The sequence below is a fragment of the Equus przewalskii genome, chromosome X, assembly GCF_037783145.1.
Source record: "Equus przewalskii isolate Varuska chromosome X, EquPr2, whole genome shotgun sequence".
Lineage (NCBI taxonomy): Eukaryota > Metazoa > Chordata > Mammalia > Perissodactyla > Equidae > Equus > Equus przewalskii.
In genome coordinates, this window is record NC_091863.1 from 15,079,520 (window position 1) to 15,102,803 (window position 23,284).

General features: G+C 42.1%; 1 protein-coding gene across 9 annotated transcripts in view; it reads right to left on the reverse strand.

Moving 5' to 3' along the window:
* The window catches only part of SH3KBP1 (SH3 domain containing kinase binding protein 1), a 315,045-nt gene that overhangs the window by 76,331 nt on the left and 215,430 nt on the right, over positions 1–23,284 (reverse strand). For all 9 annotated transcript variants that reach the window (XM_070603477.1, XM_070603481.1, XM_070603483.1 and 6 more), the window contains 2 exons: positions 21,697–21,772; positions 10,206–10,300 (listed from right to left, as the gene is read on the reverse strand). In XM_070603477.1, the coding sequence (XP_070459578.1) occupies positions 10,206–10,300; positions 21,697–21,772 (171 nt within the window). The remainder of the gene's footprint in view (positions 1–10,205; positions 10,301–21,696; positions 21,773–23,284) is intronic.

A 23,284-nucleotide genomic window follows, 5' to 3' on the forward strand; every position in this document is an offset into this window, starting at 1 on the left:
TTTTCATAGAAACTTCTCATTTTCTACTTGTTAGGTCATTTACATTGAGATTACCACTTAATGCTAAGTTTTAAAAGCTGTTTCTAATGGCACCTTCAGCTCCTCCAAAGTACACAGCTAATGGCACTATTTACCTCTCAAGGATGTGCATCCTACAGTTGAGTTTTCATTTTCATTTATGTTTAGAGAACTGGATTGATTCTGCATCCAAATACACACTATTCTTCTACTAAAAGGATAGTAGATATAATAAAAAATCATTTTGCCTCATTGACAAAGACACTGACATTTATAAAGTATCTTTCTTTATGTTTTAAGAGATTTTCTTGGCTCCTGCACCACCTCTAGGAGACACAAAGAAGGCTGGAAGGATGAGGGTGGGGGAGTATCTTCATTTCATGGATAAGCACCGGGAAGGAATAAGAAGGGAAGGGCATAGCCATGCTCATTATGAAGGTCAAGAACACCCAAGCCAGCTACAGCAGCTATTGGTAAATTCCTAATTTCCCACCTTCTATCTTCATTCTTCATGAGACAAATCTACATTTCTTTCAAACTTTTCTATTAGGAAAACTTATTCCTTTGCATATAAATTTGCTTGGGGTCATTTTCTCTATACTCAGCAAAAGTAGCTTCTAGGCTTTGTGCAGTGAGGAGAAAAATGCAATTCTCAGGTCAAATTCTGGCCCTCAGGCTGTTCAGCTGAGTCCAGGCCTGAGTGGTGGAGTGTGGCACATTTGTTCACCACCCTGGGGGAGAAGGGGCATTGGGGTATAGGGGGGAGGGGTAGGGAAGGGTCCAATATGGGAGACTCGTGGTCTTGTATAACGAAGAATAGTCTCAAGACGCAGAACAAAACCAAGCCCGTTAAAATCCATGCAATTACCTATCAGGCAATTATTTACTAAACACTGGGCTCAGACGGCCTCGTAAGAAAAACTGACCAACCAACAACATTGTCTTCACAGTATCTTTACAGAGTAAAAGTTTTTAATTTTGCCAAAGTCCAACTTAGCAGTATTTTCTTTCATGGATTGTGCTTTTGGGTCATGTCTAACAACTTTTTTCTCCTATGTTTTCAGAAGTAACTTTTTATGCTTTATATTTTACATGCAGATCTATGGTTCATTTTGAGTTAATTTTTTGCATAATGTGTTAGATTTAGGTTAGAGTTCATTTTTTTTATGGATGTCCAACTGCACCAATCTTTTCTTGAAAAGATTATCCTTTCTTTATTAAATTTTCTTTGCACCTTTGTTGAAAATTAATTGGTTGTATTTGTATAGGTCTGTCTCTAGACATTCTATTTCAGGGGCCAGCAAACTACAGCCCACGGGCCATATCTGACCTGCCAGCTATTTCTGTACAGCCTACAAGCTAAGAATAGCTTTACATTTTTAAATGGTTTCACTCATATGTGGAAGATAAACAAACAAACACACAGATAAGGAGAACAGATTAGTGGTCATCAGAGAGGAAGGAGGTGGGGGGAGGTGGAAAGGGGCATATACACATGGTGACGGATAAAAACTAGACTATTGGTGGTGAACAGGATGCAGTCCATACAGAAACTGAAATATAATAATGTACACCTGAAATTTACACAATGTTATAAGCCAATATGACCTCAATAAAATAATTAAAACTATAAAATAAAAGGAATCAAAAGAATATTTCAAGGAACGTGAAAATTACATGAATTTCAAATTTGTGTCCATCAATAAAGTTTTATTGGAACTCAGCCACGCCTGTTCATTTACATCTACGATTCTTTCACATAGTTGCAACAGAGACTGTATTGGCCCATAAAGCCTAAAATATTTACTCTCTGGCCCTTTACAAAAAAGTTTGCCCAGCTCTGGTCTAGGATATGAGGATTCTTACATACAGCCATGCAGAACCTCAGGGGCTCTCTCTGTGCTGCTACAAAAAAAAAGTACCGTAAGGATAGAAGCTTTAAATAGAACCTCTGAAAGCCCTGAGGAAAGCAGAACAGGAATGCATTTAATAGCCGGCTACCCTTTCCAACTAGGACTAAAATATAAAAGCCTTAAGTGAAACTATTCTTAAAAGGATGAATTTTACCGCACTATATAGTTAACTATAAAATGGGGAAAATTTAAGTCTAAAAGGTATTTATTTTTAACGACATTTTTCTTAAATATCTCTATGAGTCATAAACTAAGAAAAAAACATTTGTAATGGGAAAGATGACAGGTTAATGTGATGAATATAAAGCATTTTTATAAAAATCAATTGGAAAATAAAATTTTCAACTTGAGTAATCATTTTTAAAAATGCAAACACCTATCAGATGAGCAGAGATTAGAAAGAATGATAATAACCAGGGATGACAAGGATAAGGAAACATTCTCATACACTCCTGTGGGGAGACTAAATTGGCACAATCTTCCAGAATATCACTTAAATGCCTTTAAAAGGCACTGAGGTAGCATTACATTTAGCAATTTATCATCAGGAAATAATAACAACTGCTAACATTTATACAGCATTTACTATGAGCCAGGCATTCTAAGTGCTTTACCTACTTTAACTCACTCAATTTTTACAACACCAGGAGGTAGATACTATTATTCCATTTCACAGATGTGGAAACTAAGGCACAGAGAGATTAAGCAACCTGCCCAAGGTTATACAAGTAGTAGAAAGTGGCAGAAATAATTACATGCACAAGATTTACAAAGTGATGACTACATGCCTAAACATGGTCTAAAATAGGAAAAACCAGAAACAAGCTAAATATAAGAGAAATGTCATACTCTATATATTAGGACACTAAGGAACCATTTAATCATATTGCCAAAGAGAGGCATGATATATTCTGGACGAAGAGGGTTACAAAATAGTATGCATGATATGACCTTATTTTTATTTTTAACTGCAATTGTGTGTGTGTGTAAAAAGTCTTGAAGAACATAGCTCATTAAGGGAGGTAACTGAAGGTGGTAAGGTCACAGGTGATTTCAACTTTTCTTTGTATTTATCTTTCTTTCTCCAAGAGTAAGTATGATATATGTAATTTTAAAGTATTACTTAAATGTGCATCCCATGCTACTTTGCATTGCAGAAAAGTATATTTTAATAAAATGGAAATGTGAATGTAAAGAGCTTTGAGATACCTTCATAAGACAGGGGCTATACAACTATAATAAATTACTTTTTATTAAGAAAAGTTAAAATAAATAATAAAAGAGAATTTCAGGGCAAGTACTGACCTTAATTTCAGGATAGTTCAATATACCAAGAAAGAACTTCCAGTCACTGGGTGTTTGTCTTTTCTCCTTCCTATAATAACTTATCATAGCAATAACTATAATTTAACTTTTATGTTTCTAAAGCACTTGCAGCCACAACATCTCATTTAATCCTCACAACAGCCCTCTTGGAGTAATACAAACAGTAAGGTTGGAAATAGAAAACAGAAAGAGCTTCTCTAACTCTTTAAGACATCTGCAGATTTTTCAGTGTACTGCAGGAGAAAAGTATCCCAAGATGGTGTTGCAAGGATTACTAATGTCCTGACACTAAAGCACAGCAGGCTGGAGAGAGATGACAATTAGGTTGAACAAACACAGGATCCCTTTGGACAGTTTTATATAATTTGTGGAGGCACATAAAGGTGGGAATTTACATGAACTGCAAATTCATCTGTCTACGAAAAATCTGCAATCACCACCATCAAAATTTTGGGGTGGCATTGTTTTGACTGTCTACTGGTAAACGAAAGAGAAATTTTCTCCACCTCAAGTCCTATGCTTACCATCCTCACCTAATTGAAAACTGTGCTTGTGATGGTAAACAAGCTCAGCGAGGAAGAGTTTTGACCGCATGCACTCACGGCGTGAGGAATCTTCTCACCCACCCCAGGGTCCCGGTTCCTTTAAAGAGGAAGAGAAAACAGCAGCAAACTGGATTCCTGGGGATTTCTAATGCTCTGAGGAGGAGATATATTGTGACTTCTGTCTCCAGTAAGAACGTATGCAGTCTAACAGGACAGACTACTGCAGGAAACGCATCCAATGACATAAATGACTCATTTGCTGAACACTGACATTTTTCAAATGTGTGTAAACCCAGATGATCCCAGACCTATGCTTAACTTCTTCATTCACTCATAAAACATGTCCTTCTAATGGGTCTGTCACTATGTCATCATTTTCAGGGTGACACCTGCTAATTTACTCCTCACCCTTGAGACCACATTTAATCCTAGCATTTTAGCTCTGCTAAAAGCTTCAGGAGTTCAGAGAGAAAGGGTCAAGGCCAGCAATCTATTTAGCTGATCGGCTTTCTTATACCAAGTTGAGAACCTTTCCTGAGATTCCTAAAACCACTTCTCTTTGAGGAAACATCCTTACTTCCTGTGGGGCATGAAGCAAGGTAGTCTGAAAACATTTTTCTCATGAATAAATGTTTCAATTAATGAATTAATGGGAGGGAGGCAGGAAGGGAAAATAAACATTAGAACAAACGAAAGAACATATAATCATGGAACGACTTAGGAAGGAGCTCAGGCCTCCTGCCTTGCTTCCTTTTTGCTTTCTCATAGTAAAAGCAGACAACTAAGTGGCACCCAGGCCCAGAAGAAAAGAGGGGGACGAAATATGCTGGGCATGGGAGGAAAGTGGAGGAAAGAAGAGGACAAAGAGGGCTTTGGGCACAAGAAGAACCAACATTAGCCCTGAGCCAAGCTCATCGTTTCCTCTGCACTAACCATCATTTCATTTCTGTAGAGGTGACAATGGAATTAGAAAGACTTGGATGATCCTGACCTTAAAGATCAGAAACACGGACACCAAAATGCTAGGGGATGGGGTAATGGTGTGGTAATATCGTTTTCCTGATAAAATAATGGTAACATCATTAATTTAGAAAGAAAATCCCACAGGCACTAGATATCCAGCAACAAGGATTACTCATTGAGTAGACAAGTCACCTTTGGGAGTGACTGAGCCCTACCTGCCACAAGCATCTGACTGCCCCCCAGGAAACTTGGGCAGTACCGCCCTGCCTAGCCCCCAAGTTCAGGGTCAGGAGATGCCTCTGCCCTGGCTTTGCCACTGACTTGCTGTGAGTCCCTTGGGAAAGTTGCTTCTGTGCTCTGGGCCTTAGTTTCTCCTTGTAATCTGGACAGATCACCCATGGTCCCACCTAACTCCCAGGGCTGCTGTGAGGTTGAACTCCAGAGAGACTCGTGAGGGAAGAGGAAGATGATACGAAGTCTTGGGCTCTTGCTGCCAGTGGCCCAGAAGGGTCCTGCACTGGGAAGGTGCTCATGCTGGTAGATCGAACAACTATTAAGTTAAATGCTCAACTGTTGTCTAGGAAAGGAGGGAGGAAAACCCGTTGAGGTCAAGATGCAGGAGGCTGGGGGTTAGTTGGTATTCGGTCCTAACTCTGACCTCTCAGCAGGTCTAGCTCCAAATACCTGGGGTCCTTGGTTTGATACATCCTTAGGAAAAGGTGAAACTCCTAGTTTATATTTTTGGTGTGGTCACCTTATACTCCTACCTTTAGCTAATCCTCTGTGTTCCCTCTTTCTTTAGGGAGCATCCATTGGATTCCTTCCCCAAACATCAGCGCTGGCTTATACTGTCTCTTTCCCCTTCACTCCATCTCTACTGCTCCACGATTTTAGTCAATAATACTATCTTTCTTAGTGTTTACCTCGATGCTGTCAAATACGCTTATACCCATGAAGAAACAGGGGGTTATGTCTGCTTTGTTAAGGGTCAAAGACACAGCTACTCAGGGGAGCCTTTTTATAAGAAATACCTAAAGATCCTTGTTTACAAAGAGGTCACATGGGAAGCCCTTCCTCCCAGGTGAGGGGGCTGGGAGGGAAGGGCCATCATTCTGAGGCCAGGAGGCTGTTGGCCAAGGGCAGGAACATCGTCCCTCTCCAAAGCTGGGCTCACTCTGCCCCAAGCGGCACCGGCCTGGCAAGGAACATCCTTCAAGGGCGGCCACCGTCACAGCTGAGCCTTGGCCTGACCCCACCAGGCTGCGCTCAGCCCTTCTCTCGGGAGCTTCTCTGGTTGGAAACCAGACCCAGAGGCTTCTGAACCCTTTCAAACACGCTCTGAGCACAAATCAGGAAGGCAGGGATGGGGGCGGCAGGAACACAGATGAAGGAGCTATTTTTGAATGACTAGAAATAAAAGCTAAACACAGGTGTGTTCCACACAAGTGGAAATGTTCCCAAATCCACAAGAATTCTTTATAAATAAACTAAAAAACAAACCATTCGGGTTGCCACATTTCATCCTAGTTTCCAGAGGCACACACAAATAGTTTGGTTCTTTGCACATTATTTCAGGAACCGCGGAGGGCTCATAGGTACCACTAAAGGTGTCTGACTCATTTTCTAGAAAGCTACATAAAGTGACAATCTGGGGCTAAAAATGAGGGCAATGCCTTCCCTGTGACTCCTGCCACAGCCCAGAAAAGCAGAGCAAAGGGAAACCACCTTAACTGACTATAAAACAAAAACACCGCCAGAATTTGGGGTAAATTGAGAATCTCTACAGCAAAAGCAATCAAATTTAGAGAACAGCAATTCAAGTTTTTCATCTCAACTCATACATACAATAAAGCAGCATATCAAAATGCATACTAAACAAATCATGATGAAAATATTCACTTTACAGTATGAATAATATGCAGTCATCTAAATGAACTTCTCAGTGATCCCTTAACTCAGAGCAAAAGGTAAGACTTTTCTACGTCAGCAGGCTTTGCTGGACTCAGACTCCATTTTTCACATTTTCAGCAGGCCAAATATTTATGTCATGTTTTCTTTCCAAATTCTGGCTGAAATCTCACCCATTGTGAATTCTCACCTATTTTAGGTAGACTTTTCACCATTGTTAGCTACTTCATATCATGGCGTTCCAGCCCCAGCAGCAAACTGGGCCCAGCCACAATACCCCTGACATTCCCATTTCCGAGGTCAGAGAAAGAGCAGCCAACGTTGAAGTGACAATTCCTAGGATTACAGGTACCACTGGTGGGTCCCTCCTTGTGAGGGGCACTTTATACACAGCATCTTTGTAAATCCTGACAGCAGTCCTATGAGGTCGGCTTTATGGCTGAGGAAGCTGAGGCTCAGAGGGGTTAAGTGGCATGCCCAAAGACACACAGCCAGCAATGGTGGAGCTGGGGTTCAAACCCTGGTTTCTCTGAGCTGGTAGTCTATGTAGTAATTATCATTTTAATGTGCTACTTCCAACAAACCGGAATGCTGGGTCAAGGCTGGCAGATATTTTATGAGAATAAAAGTCAAAATCTGCAGGAATACAGGATATCAAGAGACCTGATTTCACAGATCATATAAAATAATAATAAAAACAAAATGATAGAGCCTAAGGGACCTTTTTTAAGCAACGAGTTCAAAATGGGCCCAAGCACAGGATGCAGCATGAGTTAAGACTGGCTGTATTATTAGTTACTGACAAACCAGCTAAGTGGGTAGGCAGAGGGCCTCCAAGGCAGCAAGAACATGGTCTGGGTCAAGTTAGGGAGGACGCACGAGCAGGATGGGGATGTCCCGGGAGAGTTCATGTACAACAGCGATGGGGACCAAGGCCAGAAAGCCAGACTGTGGCCAGACTGCCAGGGCATGCGAGGATAATCTAGCTGGATTTTACAATAAAGGAGAGGAAAGTCATTAAAGGCTTTTGTTGGAGTAGAGGGGTGACAGGGGCAAAGTGCTGTTATGGGATGATGAAAAGAAGGGGCCACGGTGCTAGGTATGAAGCACCCCTCCACCTTTGACCACTCCCGGGCTCTCCTCCCAAGCAGGTGCTGTAGAAGGTGCTGGAGAAAGGAGGAGGGAGGAGGCCCAGCTTTCTGCTCACTCGGCCAGGGGAGGTGCAAACCAGCCTGGGCCTGGTTCTACCACGGACAGGAAGTGGCAGGGACACAGGAAGGCAGAATGTCTAGCTTCTGGTGCTGCTGGGCTGGGGAGTGGGGGCAGGGCGAGACCAGAGGAGGCACCCCATGCCTGAGGAGCAGGATTTGTGTGCAAGTCAGGTCAAGAGGCCAGGTGCACAGCGAGGATGACAAGTGCCCATTTTGCAAATGTAATAGTAATATCCGCAAGCTGCTTCACAGTTTCCAAACTGCTTCTAAATACATTAAGCTATGAAACCAGGGAAATCATGTGCAACTCTCAGGACACTCTTGAAAGCAGCCTGTCACATCTGCCTGTTCCTCTTTCCCTACTGTATGGATGGGACCAGGAGAGAGCCCCTTTCTGACTAAGCTGTTTAGAAAAATCTGATTCTTTTTATCAGACTGGGTCTCGGGCTGGGAGGTAGGAATGAAATCATCAAGATGAATGTGTTCTCATCACACGTAATCAAACGACAAGCACTGGAATATAACACGTTAAGGTAGAAACACACGTGTTCAGATAAGAGACCATCCATGGTGGTTTTTTCTTTTCCCAAAACCTAAGGAATATTACTGATATATCTGGTTTTCAATTAAAAAGAGGCTGCCTCCCTCCAAACAAAAACAAAAAGAAGAAAGCGAGTCCCCCCTCCTTGCAACGAATGGCAGTTAGTCAATTCTCTGGTTGCTTCACCATTACCAGGGAAAGCGCTCTACCCCTACCCTGCAGGAGTCCAGCCAAATGTCTGTGCTAATTATCAAAGTGTCTGTATTATGCTTCACACCCATTTAACAACTTCCTTATTCCACGTGTTTGGTTAAGGGTCTGATTCAAAACAGGAAATGCACCATGCGGAGCAGCAGCCTGAAGGAGGCGCGGACGGATGGGGAGAAGGGTGGTCAAGAAAGAGACAAACCGCTCAGCCTCCTAGGCAGGAAGGAACAGGAAGGGCAGCATTTCCCCTCCTCCGATTTCCTCCTGCCACATCTAACACCTACAGAGATATACTGCAGTAAGTTCAGGGGAGAATAGTTTACAGGTAAAAAGATGGACGAGCTCTTGGGCAATCAGACAGCAGGGAATAGTTTGCTCTTCCAGAAAGGCGCTCTTAGCACTGTCTAGCCCACTTTCATATAGAGTGGCTGAGAGGGCCAGCTCTCACCCTAAAATAATCTGACCTTTGGCAAGCCACTTAACCTCTGGGGTCATTAGTTCCCCGGCATCTTTGGCTCAGGCTCTGAAAACGCACAAACATTCCCCAAAGGCAAACATCCTTGATTATAAAGGTAAATCCCACTGATCACTTTATGGACAAACTTGGGGGTGTGGGATGGGGGGGCAGGCAGCACCATCGCCCCCCACCCCGAGTAATGGTCAGAGGCAGTGGGACCCAGGGCCCATCTCCCAACCTAACCCCCAGTCTCTCTCCCCTTTGCCTGCATCCTTCACCTTGCCAATGCTTTCCCACCCTGCACAAGGGACAGGCAGCCAGGATGATCTCCTAGTCACACTTGTGCAAGGGAATTCCTCCTTCCCCGCCACTCACTCGGATACAAGAAAAAAACCACCTCACCCATCTTAAAGGCTGTTTAGCTTTCCATCATATTCGACCATCATAAAAACCCTGTACTTCAGAGAAAAGGCCATATATTCTAGGAATCGCCTAAATAATATATCTTTCAACCACCTACTTGGTGAGTACCATTGCATGAAAACATAAACAGTACATGGTCCAGGCCCTGTTAAGTTGCTCACTTCACACAGATTTTATAGCTCTCTCTATGTTTACAGGGCGCTGTCTGTAACGATAATAAAATTGTCCAGCCTTCTTAGCCCAAACAAGACAGGCAAAATTCTCTCAGGCATGCTGTCTTTGATCTGAACAGCAAACATTCTTCAAGTGTTTTCTGCCTGTGAGGCTTTTTAAAGCCCCTCCTTGAAAACCTCATGACCCGGAGCTTTGCAGCCAGGGCTGCTGTGGAGGCCCGGCTCTCCAGCCAAGGAGGCTGCCTTCCAGGTTAGCCCTTCTGGGACACGCTTTTTCTGCAGGGCCACGCAAATCTGCATCTGGCTCCAAGGCCAGCAGAATCAATTTGATTTTCAAGTTCATTCATTTACCTGGATACATTGGACTTAGCCTGATCAAGAGGAAAGATGAAAGACTCTTCCTCAAGAGTTCAGGACCAGAAAAATCAAGTGTTTCAAGGGCTAAAACAAAAGCTTGTACTATCCAGTCAACACCCCAAAGTGGTTCACAGTTTAGAAGGCACGAGGGAACTTTGTTTACCTTATTGATGAGAGTGACTATATCTCCTTCTTTGATTGTCAATTCATCGTCATTCTGTGCCTCGTACGGAAATATTACTTTGCAGTAATCCTTGCCTGTAAGAAGAAAAGAAAACACAACCTTTATAATGCTTTATCTAATGAGCTGGCCCAGAAGACGATGTTCTCTATCACATTAACTTCAGGGAAAACACCCTTAACAGATAGGATATAACTACTGCATAAAGAAAGGGTCACTCTCAGAAAACTACCTCCAATTGCTCATTTTGGGCTCATGCATATGTATTCTCTTCATTTTTTTCCCCTCTCAAATCATGTGACGTCATGAAATGCCATTGACTGCCTCACTTCTCTCAAGCATAAAAGCAAAAAGGTTTCCTTGGTCTCAGGAAAATAGACGTGTATATTTTATCTAGTCTTTATTTTATAGGCTATTTTATACACTTTTCAGGTACACGAGTAAGCAGACATAACCTATAAAGAGCAAAAAGCTTAAATCTTGCTCTCACTGCCTTCTTCCACACATCACTACATCAGAAACAGGACATTTGTGTATGTTATAAAGTCAACATGGTACTCAAAACAATGAAAAAGCTCCATTATGAAACAACTTAAGAGAGAGCTGTAGATGTATTTGTATGTGAACATGTGTCAACCTCAAACAGCCAACAAATACTGACAAAATGTTCTTTACATACACACACGTGGGGAGTAAACTCATTCGAGTATGTCCCATGGCCTCTCTGTGGGAACCTGCCTGTTCATAGATGGGGCTGTTTCATCAGCAAGGACAGGCACCAGACCTCAGCAAAGAGGGAAAAACATGAAGGCCACTCAAAACGAGTTCAAATATGTCCTGAATCATATGCTTTTGAAAGTCTGTCTGATGTTAAATCTTCTCCATTTACAGAAAAGCACCAGTTTAGAAGACAGCGAAAGCATTTGTAAGGTATTTGGGAAATCAAGAGTTGGAAAACTGGGGTTTGATGACTCGGGAAAGAAGATGGAAAGAAAAATCCAAGGGAATTAGTGTCTACCGGGACAGGCATTTATTATTCTGCATCAAAGCCAACAATCCTAATGGCTTTGAATGGCCTTAGGTATTTCCCAAAGTTTAGGTCAGTTTCTGCAGACAGATCATAACCTAGAGCTATCTATGTAAGTATCAATTATATTGTCCTGGTACAATTTATATCACTGAAATGTGGTTTTTTAAATTATGGTTAATGTCACATCAAAGAGAGTGATATAAAAAATCAAAGCAATTAAAAAATCTATAATACAGACACACTGTGGTCTAAGGTTGAGATGTGACGGGGGGAGGGGAGGTGAAAGCAAGGGGGAGAGGGAACTAGAGGGACTCACTCTGTTTCTGTGCAGATGTTTCTGTTTTCTGTCCCATGGCTGGAAGGTATCAGTTACATCCCCTATCCTAGAGCTAGAAACCTTCCGTCTCAGATACTCTGGGCCCCTGATGCCTTGGGCTCATTAACCCGTGCTGAGGGGCACTAGTTCCAAATGCCATCAATACCAACCTGTCTCCATATTCCTCAGCCCACATAGTTACCAACGTTCCATCTCTCTTTAATTAGTAATAGCAAACCTCCCAAATACTGAATCTGCCAAATGTTCTAAAGGGAGGGAAAAAGTTAAGCATCTTTAAATTGGATAATGACAGCTCCTCACCAATTTTCCTATTGACTGTGCTAGTGAAATATGAGTACCCAAACTCAAAACTTACAACACTGAAAGAAATACAGTATTATTGAAGAACTGCCTAGGAGAGTCTCAGCTTTAAGAATAATTCTTTAGATTGAAATCATGGAGAAGTTTCACAAAGAAGACATGACACCTGTGGCCAACAAAGAAAAGGAACAAGTCATGTATCTATTGCTTTCTGTCCAAAAAAAGTTAAGTGTGGTCGTAGATGCTGTTGGTTAACTTCCCAGCAGCAATTCCTCATTCCCTTCCTGGTTCACAGAATTCTGATGTGTTCAGGCATTACATTCAGGAATGGGGAACCCTCCCACAGCCCTAGGGATGAGTGAAAGATGTCTCGGCAAATAATATTCACACTCCCCTTTGCCAGTGATTGGTTTAGGGGTGAGCATGTAACCTACTTCCAGCCAATGGGATGTGAGAGGAAATTTGCTGGTGGGGAGGCTGTTAGATTTTGTTCCCTGATAAAAACAAAAAAAAGAGATGTTAGGAAAATAGCTGCCCCTGTCTTTCTGCTTTTAACATTGTTTCATCCTTGTTGGAGGACGGTATAATGTTTGGCACTGTTGCATTCATAGTTCAACCATGAGAGGAAAGCCAAGAAAATCACAGAGGAGGTGACCCTGAGCCCTGACACTGTTGAGACGTCTGTCAAATTAACCAACTTCAGGAGGGCCTGTCTCTGGATCTCTTGTTACCCGACGTAATAAAATTTTATTGCTTACCACTACTTTGTGGTCAGGTAGGTATTTATCACTCAAAGCAGAAGGCGCCCTGACATGAAGGAACTCAGTAAAAGAAAGAGGACACTTCCAGTTACCTCCTCCAAAACACTCCTGCCTCCTCCCAAAAAAGCCTCTTGATATGCATCCTTGTCATTCCCTTTCCATCAAACTCTTCCCTTGCTACCTCAAGACCTGGTCCACAGCAGAGACTCAATAAATGAGTATGGAATTGACCTGTAACCAACCTCGTGAGAAGACATTTACAAGAAAGTACTAGCATGCCTTTAAAATGTTTCATGGGGCCATTTTGTTTTATGCCCATAGTTTCCTATAAGTTAAGGAGGACAGGTGTACCTCTGCGGGTTTTTTTGAACAGCTTTAATGACATACAATTTAAACACCATAAAATGCACCCATTTTAATTGTATAGTTTGAAGAGTTTTAATAAATACAGTTGTGTGTCCATCCCTATAACCCAGTTTTAGAACACTTTCATCACATAGCCATGTCATTTTATGTGTGAGGCATTAGACACAGAATTATCTAGAAAGTACCAATTTTAGATAAAAGGAGGAGATCCTGGTGCCAGTGGCTACTGTCAACTACCACTCTCCATAAATCAGGTTCCTGCATCATGTCTCCCCCTTCTTTGCATCTTCAGAACCTGACACAGCTCCCACTCAATGTTTCTTGAGCCCCTAGTGACACCTATAAAGTGGAGGAAAATTTGAGGGACAGCAAAGTAGGAGGAGAGGATTCTGAATCAGGAGTCAGGACAGTCAAGACTGGGTTTGGTCCCAGCTGGGCTGTCCTGAGCACACGACCAGAGGCAATCACACTCTGTGTCCACAGGTGTAGAATGAGAGGCCAGCTAGAGGGGAGTGAGAGGAAAGTTTGGTTAATTTCAGCAGAACACTTTTAGCAAATTTAATCTTATTCCAAAACTCCAAGATAAAACAACTAAAAACAGAGCTGTTCTGGTGAGAGAGTAGGGCTCCTACCCACATCCCCAAAAACCTCCCAATGAAACTCTGGAGGCTCCAAGGAGCACACTGGGCTAGACCTCAGTTCCTGCCAGCTCTGACATTTCATGTTCCTAGTCACAGGTACTGTACAACTCAGAACACTCTTGCTCAAATATGGCAACCATCAGCCTCACATTTTATGTTATTATGATATATCTGAAAACAAGAATTCGTCTTCACTTCTGAGGCATTTGGGCCCTAATTCAGCAGTATTGGAAAATAAAAGCATTATGCTGGTTTGGATGTACCAATGGTTTTAAGATACTCAAAAATAAACATATATGCAAAAAATGTATTAATTCTGAGACTATGATTTTAATTTTATAGTATATGGAATGAAGATCCTCCCTGCTTTAATTCAAACATTTATTGAGTCACCACCATGAAACAGCTCTTGTCAGTTCTTGGGCTGTGATATACAAGTCAGTCCAATCACCCCCTTCGACTCCCACGTGGAAGTGACAACCTAATGCCAGAAGAAAGGTGAGGGAAAAGAATGACAAGAAAAGACAAACCCACAAATAAGCATAAACTCACTCTGACAGAATATTGTTGCGGTGTTTCAGAGGAAAGCAAGATTACATTCAGGAGAGTTCACAAACGAGGAAGAATTTGATATGCCTTGAAAGAAGAATACAATTCCAAATCCTTTTTGGACGTGGGAAGATAATAAATTTTAAATGAGTAGCAGACAGAGATGGAGAGGAAGGGAAGGAAATTTTTGGAGGCAGGCATTTTCCATCTATTCATCAATTAGATGGATTTAATTAGTCCAAGATCAAATAGGAATGAATACACACATACATATAAAGAAATAAAGACATAATTTATACAGTGATTGAGATGATTTTGTCTCTATTTTTTCTTTAGAAAGATTAAAAAATACTAATGAATTAACATGACTGAAATCCTAAGTCAGTTCTTAAGCCTTTTTGTCTTAGAGTCCTTTAAGAATCTGATAAAAAGCAATGACTCTCTCTTTCCAGAAAAAGGGGAAAAAACATAGACACATTCAAATGTGCAGAGAAAATGCGTGTACAATCTCAGAAGGTTCAAGGACCTCGAGCCCCCTGCCTAGTTCCAGATGAAGACCCTCTGTACTAATGAATGATTGGCATTCCAATTTTAAGAAACTTGTTCTATTAAAACCACCAAGAAGTCCAGTCATGATTCACATGCCCCCCCAAAACACATTATTTCAATCTCTAAACTTCTAGAAACTTACATGAGATTAAAAACAGACTGTTCAAGGAATTGAACTCACATGCCCAGATCCCATGACTCCCTTCAGCTTGTTTTATAATCTGTTCACATAAAAAACAAACCAACCAACTTAAAAAATGCCCTCAGCTGAAAAAAAATAAAAGCAGAACAAACAGAATAAACATACCAGCAAGCAGAACATATACACACATACACCAGGGAAATAACATTAAATCCAGGATGATTATCTGGGCGCAATTTTTGGACATGAAGATCAAAACCCCATGTGTCACAGAGTCTGGTAGAAAGCCTTCCAGAACTTTCAGCAGGGGTGTAAAGTACCAGGTCATGCCCAGAACTCTTTTCCTTTGGGATACTAGAACAAAAGTATCAAGCTCAGTGGCGTCTACTTTCACCAACATCAAAATCTGAAACTCTTTCATTAAACTGACAAATATTATCTGAGACGCTACTGGTTCATAATTCCTTATCCAGAAGCCCTGGGGACAGAATTTTTCAGATTTTAGAAATATATTGCACATACCATATAATATATAACATCCTCAGCTGGGGTCTGGGGCTGCACCCAACTACCAAATACATTAAAATTCTGTAGCAAATGGATGACTCATCGCCCCAAGTGGGATAAATAAGGACTATACATAGATGCATGTTATTCCAGGACAAGTTTTATCACCCAACAAGTGATAAAATCTTTTAGCTTTCTGACTTTCTGTATTTTGGAATTATAATAAAGGTGTGGACTTCTATTATGTTCTGGAGCAAAGAGACTAAGTTAAATAAGACTAGTTTCTGGTTCTCAAGGAGCTTATAATCAAAGAGAGGAAATGAGGTGAGTATACACAGAGCTCTTGACAAGGCAACAGTATGGAGAGGATGAGAGCGATGCTTTCAGCCCTAAACATCCAAGTATCAGAAACGGGGAAGTCATTTCCCAAAGGAGAGACTCAGGGTACCTTCCTGGGGGAATAAAATGGCACTGGGCTCTGTACAGTGTTCTAGGTCTTTGATCAGAGGATTACGGGTGGGTGGGGTTCCCAACCATTCCTGATGACAAGAATGATGTAGGGCTCCTGTTACTATGTCTTCCCAGATACCTTCCCCGGGGATCCCAATCAACAGGTCTGAGGCAGGCCCAGGAAGCCACAAGCACCCTGGTGATTTTCATCAGCAGGGAAGCTTAAGAAACATTAGTCTAGGTCAGTGGTTTCTATGCCTGAGTGGCCATCAGCACCAAGTGGAGGACTTATAAAAACAGAACCCCCAAGGTTTCTGATTCCCTAGGACTGGGGTAGGGACTGGAGATTTGCACCTCTAACAAGTTCCCAAGTGATGCTGATGCTGCTGGCCCAGGGACCACACTGTGAGAGCCATTGATTTAGCCATGGGTATTAGCCAAGATTCAATGCTAGAAAGGAGTGAAACAACTGTGGGGACCTGGAGGGTGGACCAGTGTAGTGGTGGTGCCAGGGCTGGGTGTACCATATGATAGATTTAGATGGGAAGTCCAGTCCATGGTCAGAGTCTGAGGATCCAGGGCTAGTGGGGAGGGCTGGAATGAATATTAGGCTCATCAATTGTTCAATAAATATTAACTGAGCCTCCATTGTGCGCCCAGCAGCAGAGAGGCAACAGCATCCTTGCAGAGCTTATTACAATCTACACCAGCGGTTCCCACCTGGGGCAAGTTTGCTCCCTAGGGGACATTGGCAATGCCTGGAAACATTTGTGATTGTCACAATGGGGAGGAGGGGAGGAGGTGGTGTTATTGGCACCAAGTGGGTGGAGGCCAGGGATGCTGCTAAACATCTATAATGAATACAGGACAGCCCCACAACAAAGAGTGATCTAGCCCAAATGTTAATAGTGCCAAGGTGGAGAAACTTGGTGCCTTGACACCGCACACAAGTGTAGAGCCTCATGTCAGGGGGTCTGGACACAACATTACACACCTATTTTAACTTGGTGGTTCCCAAAGAAACAGGACCTAGTCTACCTCGCAGTCCAGACCTACTGTGGACCCCTATCCACACAGCCCTGCTTTGCTTTGAGCCTATCAAAACACAGCTTTGTTTAATTTTCGCTACATTCCCCCGTTCCTCCAAATCGGTAACCACTCTTTTTTCTTTGGTTTGGTGCGAGGCTCCACAGGTCCTCCCCTGCAGTCGTCTCGGTGTGATGCGCCAGGAAACCTGACTTTGTCAGACAAGCCTGTCTTGTCCTGGTGCTGTTAGGCTGACTGGTCTAGAGCAGGGCTAGGAAGAAGAAAGGGTCTGCCAAGCCCCACGGAATGCTGGCAACCACTGCTCACCCCTCAGAAACCTGAAATAAGCTCAAGGGTCTCATGTGAACAAATGTGTACTTTTCCTCCTGGTGACCGTGAACTTGAAAAGGGGGACCCATGGCTACTGCACCACTTTTACAAGATTCTGTCCAATACAGAGACTGGTAAATTGCAAATCATTTAAAAGTCTCCATTTGCTCCACCACCATTTGTTATGTGCCCACTGAGTCCACAGCACTATTCTGGGCTTTATGGTGGGGATACTGAGCAGAAAACACAGCCTGCACCTTGAGGGACCAATGATAGCCACAAGGCACCATGTGTCACCATTATAGGGGACAACTCCTAAGAAGCAAGTCAACTGAATGAAGTGATCAGAAAAGTGGTACGAGCGTCCAGCGAGGGGAGAGGAGGCGGGGAGAGTTTAACCTTCGCCCCACAGTCATCATCGATTCAGAAGCCTGATCTGCCTTTGTGCAAATTCTGTCAAGGATTATTTGTTTCCTAACCCACCTGCTCAACTGGTCTTCTGAATCTCTAAGACTGAACTGTTTGTTCAGAAAGATGCTAAATAGTCCTTTCTCTGGGCTATCTTTCTAGCCCACCGAGGCCACAAAATCTGCATCACTTGTAGCAAGAAAGAAGGAAACTGCAGATGCGGTGAGCTGGAGGAACCTCAGGGCACTTCACTGATGAATATTTAGACAGTTTTCCTCTTGTTATGAAAATTATGGCAATCTGTTCCCCAACATGCACTCTAGATGAATTTTAGTATCATAAAAGCTTTATTGAGGAGGGTGGAGATGATAGTCATTCAAATAAATCCTGATCAACTGAGTTTCACTTTCACTCAAAAAATACCAATTCATGTGAACATTTTTCAACTCATCATAACTCTTAATCCTGATGTGAGTTTGTACTTTAGCATGCTAAGGAGACAGCGGTGCAGGGAGGAGCTTCTCTCCTCTGAACAGCTGGGCAATGTTTGACATAGGTTTGTCTTCCATCTAGAAGGAAGGAGGCTGTGCTGCTCTCAAGTTCAGGGTCATTTCTAATAGCAGATCAGCACTCTGTGTCCTTCCATTTGAACACAGATGTTGCATCAAAATCTGAAAGCAGTGAAGTGTTCCAAATTGGAGGGGTTTTTTAGTGGACTAGGGTGCTTCATGGAAATCATGGGTGAAATTATCCCAGAATTTGCTCTTTACAATGAAAGCCAGAGAGTGCGTGAGGGGCAAGATTAAATTGCAGAATTTTTCTCCGGGTCCATGAAAAATGTTTGTCAATAAACACCTCTCGAGGCTTCGCTGACAGTGATAATTCTCTTTCCTGACCTACTACCCACTTACATGCATATTTACACCTCTGCCAAAAAACATCTTCTCATGTTCCTACTGAATTGTTCATATCTTTCTTTTGTCTCTCCCATCTGGCTGCTCAATTCGTTGACTGCAGAAACCTCTCACTCTCAATAGTAAAGTTTTCGGAATTGAATCAGAAGATGAAGATGCTGGGAGAAACCTCAGGAGTTCTCTCTAGTACAACCCTCTGACTTCACAGACAATATATACAATGAAGAGCAAGGTCAGAGAAATAAAATTATTTACCCAAAGTCACACAGCTAGCTAATAACAGAGCTGGTCCTAGAATCCGTGCTTCCTGACTCTCGGCCAAAACACACCACCCAGCCTCTGTAAAAGCACTCTTCATTAACAACCCATCCTCCCACCATGATGCTTCCAGAGAGCCAGGTGGATGGCTGGACATAGTTAATAGATACTTATAGGACTGAACAAGGCTTGGCCTAGAGCCGGGATCCTCCCACACGCTTAAGGGAGTAGAGCATTCAGAATTGTGTTAATATCCAGGCCCACGAAGCCCATCTTAGATCCCAGAATTACTCTCAAACTACACTGTCCAATATGGTGGCCACTAGGTACATGTGGCTATTGAGCACTTGAAATGTGGTTACTCCAAGTTGAAATGTGCCATACATGTAAAATACATACCACATTGTGAAAGCTCATATGAAAAAGAGTGAACATATCTCATTTAATAATTTTATATGAGTTACATGTTGAAATGATAATATTTGGGATATATTGAGTTAAATAAAAGATTTGAAATTAAGTTCACCTGTTTCTTTTTTCTTTTTTAAATGTGGCTACTAGAAAATGTAAAATCGCCTGTGTGGCTCACATAATGTTTCTATTGGTCAGCACTGCTCTAAAACACAGCTAAACTCCCCCACCCACCCACCCACCCACCTAATCCTTCCGGAAAGACTTGAGTCTCCTACCTGCGGACATTACAGAGGGTGACAAGAAAGCATCAAGGGCATGCTCCTACCCTAAGGTCAGTTCTTGAGACCTGAGGATTAGTCACTTAAGCATACCTTGCAGACTGTCCTGTTCCGTGCCACATCCTTACAAGTAACATGCAAGTCCCTCCTGCTTAGCCTTCTCCAAAAGCAACCCACAAGTCACCCAAGGTCCTATTTACTCTGGACAGAGTCGAACAATCTAGAGGGAATTTCTACTTCACTTCTATTGAAATTGTTTTCCATCAAGAATAGTTCTCTTCTTCTCAGATTATTATTTCTGCAAACACGAAGTCAGGTTGGTGAGGGCCACTGGTTGTCACATGTCACGAGGATAGCCTGTCCTAGAGACCACATTCCAATTACCTTTGAGGTTTGATGTGTCTTCTCCTTTTCCTTCTCCGTTCTACTTCCCACTCCAGCTGTCCGAGCAAACTTCCCTGATAACCTTGATCATTTGTAACCTTGCTAAGAGCCATAACTACAGAATGAGCAGTTGAATGGAAAGAAGGATGGGCTACTGTCCAGCAAGAGAAATGTTTTTAGAAATGGATTAACTTTCAGTTCTTGAAAAAAATTTCAGGACTCTTCAAGAATCTTGAAGATTTTAGTGCCTAAAGGTGGGTTGAGCACGATAAGCCTATAACCTGCTTGAATAAATGCAGGGCCAGTTTCTCCTTAGGAACATTTATGAGCTCAGAACATTGGTTCTTGAAGTGTGGGCCCTAGACGAGGAGCAGCAGCACCTGGGAATTTGTTAGAAAAGCAAATGTTCAGGTCTCACTCCAGACCTACTGACTCAGAAATTCTGGAGGCGGGGCCCAGCAACCTGGGGAGTTAGGACCAGCTCTCCAGGTCATTCCGAGGCACACTGAAGTTTGAGAACCGCTGGATTAGGGCATTAGACTAGTGGGCTTTCTGTCTATTTTCCGGAGTCTGATTGTACCATTAACAGATGGAAGCCCTGTAGACCTCATCTGAACCTTAAACATTAAGACAGAGCTCGAGCATCTGCATCAATATCATCCATGATTTATTTCTCTAAACTATCATTTTTGGCTTGGCAAGTCCCATAAATTCATTTTCTTATGTCTAAAGCTGCATCCCTTATTTGCTCTCAAAACTACATGTTTTGCACTGCAAAAGGAGCTCCTGGTATATTATTCTGCAATTAAAAGAATAAATCTATGCTTGCTCTTATATTAATCAAAATTACATATGCATGATATATCTTCTCTCAATCTTCGACTTTCCAAACTAGATGAGTAGTCTGTCCACATTATCCTCATAGGGAAATATGAAGCTGAAAACCCAAAACAAAATAAAATCCCTAGAAGGGATTGAAGTACTTGTTTCTGACTAGAGCATGTTCAGAACCCCCCAGTTATTGGAGGAATGGCTAAAAGAAATGGAGAGTTGCCAAATTTACCAAATACAAATACAGAATGCCCAGTTACGTTTGAATTTCAGATAAACAACAAATATTGCATGGGACATACTTATAACCAAAAAATCACTCATTGCTCATCTGAAACTCCAATGTAACTGGGCATCCTGTATTTTATCTGGCAACTCTAGAATTTGGAATACCGACCTTTGGGAAGGTTTTGGGGAGACAACTGTCCCCAAATACTTAAAGGGCCGTTGGGAGAAAAATGGGCCAATATCAATATAGACCCAGAGACTAGAACCCATGGGTAAAAATCACAGGAAGAATATATCTGGCTCAACAGAAGAAAGACATTTGTATCTAGAGGGATTCAAGGAGAGATGTGCTGAGGTTGCTGGCAGCAAGTCAAGGTTTGGGAATGCTGGCTGAGTAGTTAAGCTAAAAGATAAGGCCTCTCTGACTTGAAAGCCTGTGAATCTCTAAATTGCTTGAGTTGCAATTCTCTAGAATCTTTCTGTCTCTTGAACTATGCAAAGTGCTCTGGGTAGATATAGATAAGCCCCAGTTCTGCACATGGGCTAGATACATAGGGCAGGAAAAAAGCACATTCTATAAAGGAGAAAACCCCTAAGAGTTTTGAATCTAACCTGTGCCCAGGTTAATGAAACACACTTGTATGCATTTTTTTCTGATGTATTTTGAAAAGCCAATTAAGATTACATAAGGATTTTTTCAAAAGCCTTTCAATTACAGGGAAAACCCTTAACTGCTTTCAAACGTAAGATGGATAAATGAGGAAACTCACTCTTTGTTCTGCTGTCCATTTCTGTTTTTGATGAGTCTGGAGTTGCTGTGGTTGGAGGTAACTTCTTTCCAATAGTCTGAGGGGAAAAAAGATAATTTTACTTAACAAGATGATTCTCTCCATTAAGCAAAGAATAAAATCAAGATCGTAACACTAAAATGCTCACAACTGGTTCTAGAAACCATATACTTAAGCTTTTGCACGGCCCTGTGTATTGGTTGCCATTCTTCAATGGGTCTGTACCTCAATGCCAAACAAGTGGGAAAACCAAGTTAAGAAGGGCTTTCTCCTTGCAGGCACTCAGTACCTTTTCTTCCCATTCTTCCTTGATGTTCTTATTAAAAGGCTGATTATTTTCAGCAGAGAAAATAGGTACATTTCTCCTCATTTTATGAGAAGCTGACTAAATCTATGGAGGCATAGCACCTGGCCTGGAGGTGGGGCTCAAAAGTGCCTTCAGAGTGGAAGAATGGTAGTAAAAGGAAAGGAATACAAGGCAGAAAGGAGGAGGGGATAAAGGACGGAGGACCAGAAGGACAGAGAGGCAGATGGAAGGACAGGCAGAAGCCAGAGTCTCCAGGACAACGGTGCCTTATGGTGTCTCCTCCCAGCCATCTGAAATTCAACCTGCCCCGCAGGGTATGAGCACACATGCTCATGTCCTCTAGGACAGGTCTATCTGCCCCAAAGGAGGAACAAGGAGGGCCGGCAGCTCGCTTCCCACGAGCCTTTTAACCCTCCAGGGCTTTGAGAAAAGCCAAAGTCGCAGACCCTAGGCATCTATTTACCAGTTAAAAAAACATCATGAGTTTGTTTTGAGTTCATTTTCTTTTCTTCTTTCAAAGCTATTTCTATTATCATTCATTATTTATGAGCCATCCATAGAAAAGACTGGATATTGTCTCTGAATAAAGATGTTCCCAAAAACACAGGCAATTCAGGGGCTCAAAGTAATGAAAACGAAGAAACAACAACAAACAAAACAATAGTTCCAAAGGTGAGATCTGTTCCCACTCTTCTCCTTTGCTGCCACATTTGTGTGATGATGATGAATGCCCGAGGAAAATGTCTATTGATACCAGGGACATGGCTGTCAAAACCAAGCAGCTGGGTCAATCAACCTCCCCAACAGTGAAGGGTTTCCTCAGCGAGAATTCCAGCCACTGGGAAAACCAAACATATCTGCCCCTTGAACACATGAAGAGGAATGAACTGCAGAATTCGAAAACTGGCACAGTAGAATGTTTCTTCAGATAAAACCGATTCAGCACAGTTTTTAATTTGAAAAAGTTCTTCACGCTCCAAATGTTGAAACTAACATTAAATATGAATAAATCACAGAAAGAGGATAAGATAAATCAAATCCTCAGCCCTTCATGAATTTTTAAAAACATTTGTGACAGAAAGCCTTTACATTTTACACGCTGACATTTTGATTTTGTGCCACAGGGCTTTCTATATTGGATAAAAAATGAAACTCAAAATATTATGCCGTCCCTCAACTGCTGCTAAGTACTCAAACTAATAACATTTTGTGATTCCAAGGAAACATCAAGGAGGAAAAAAGCTTGTTGATATTCGGCCATGA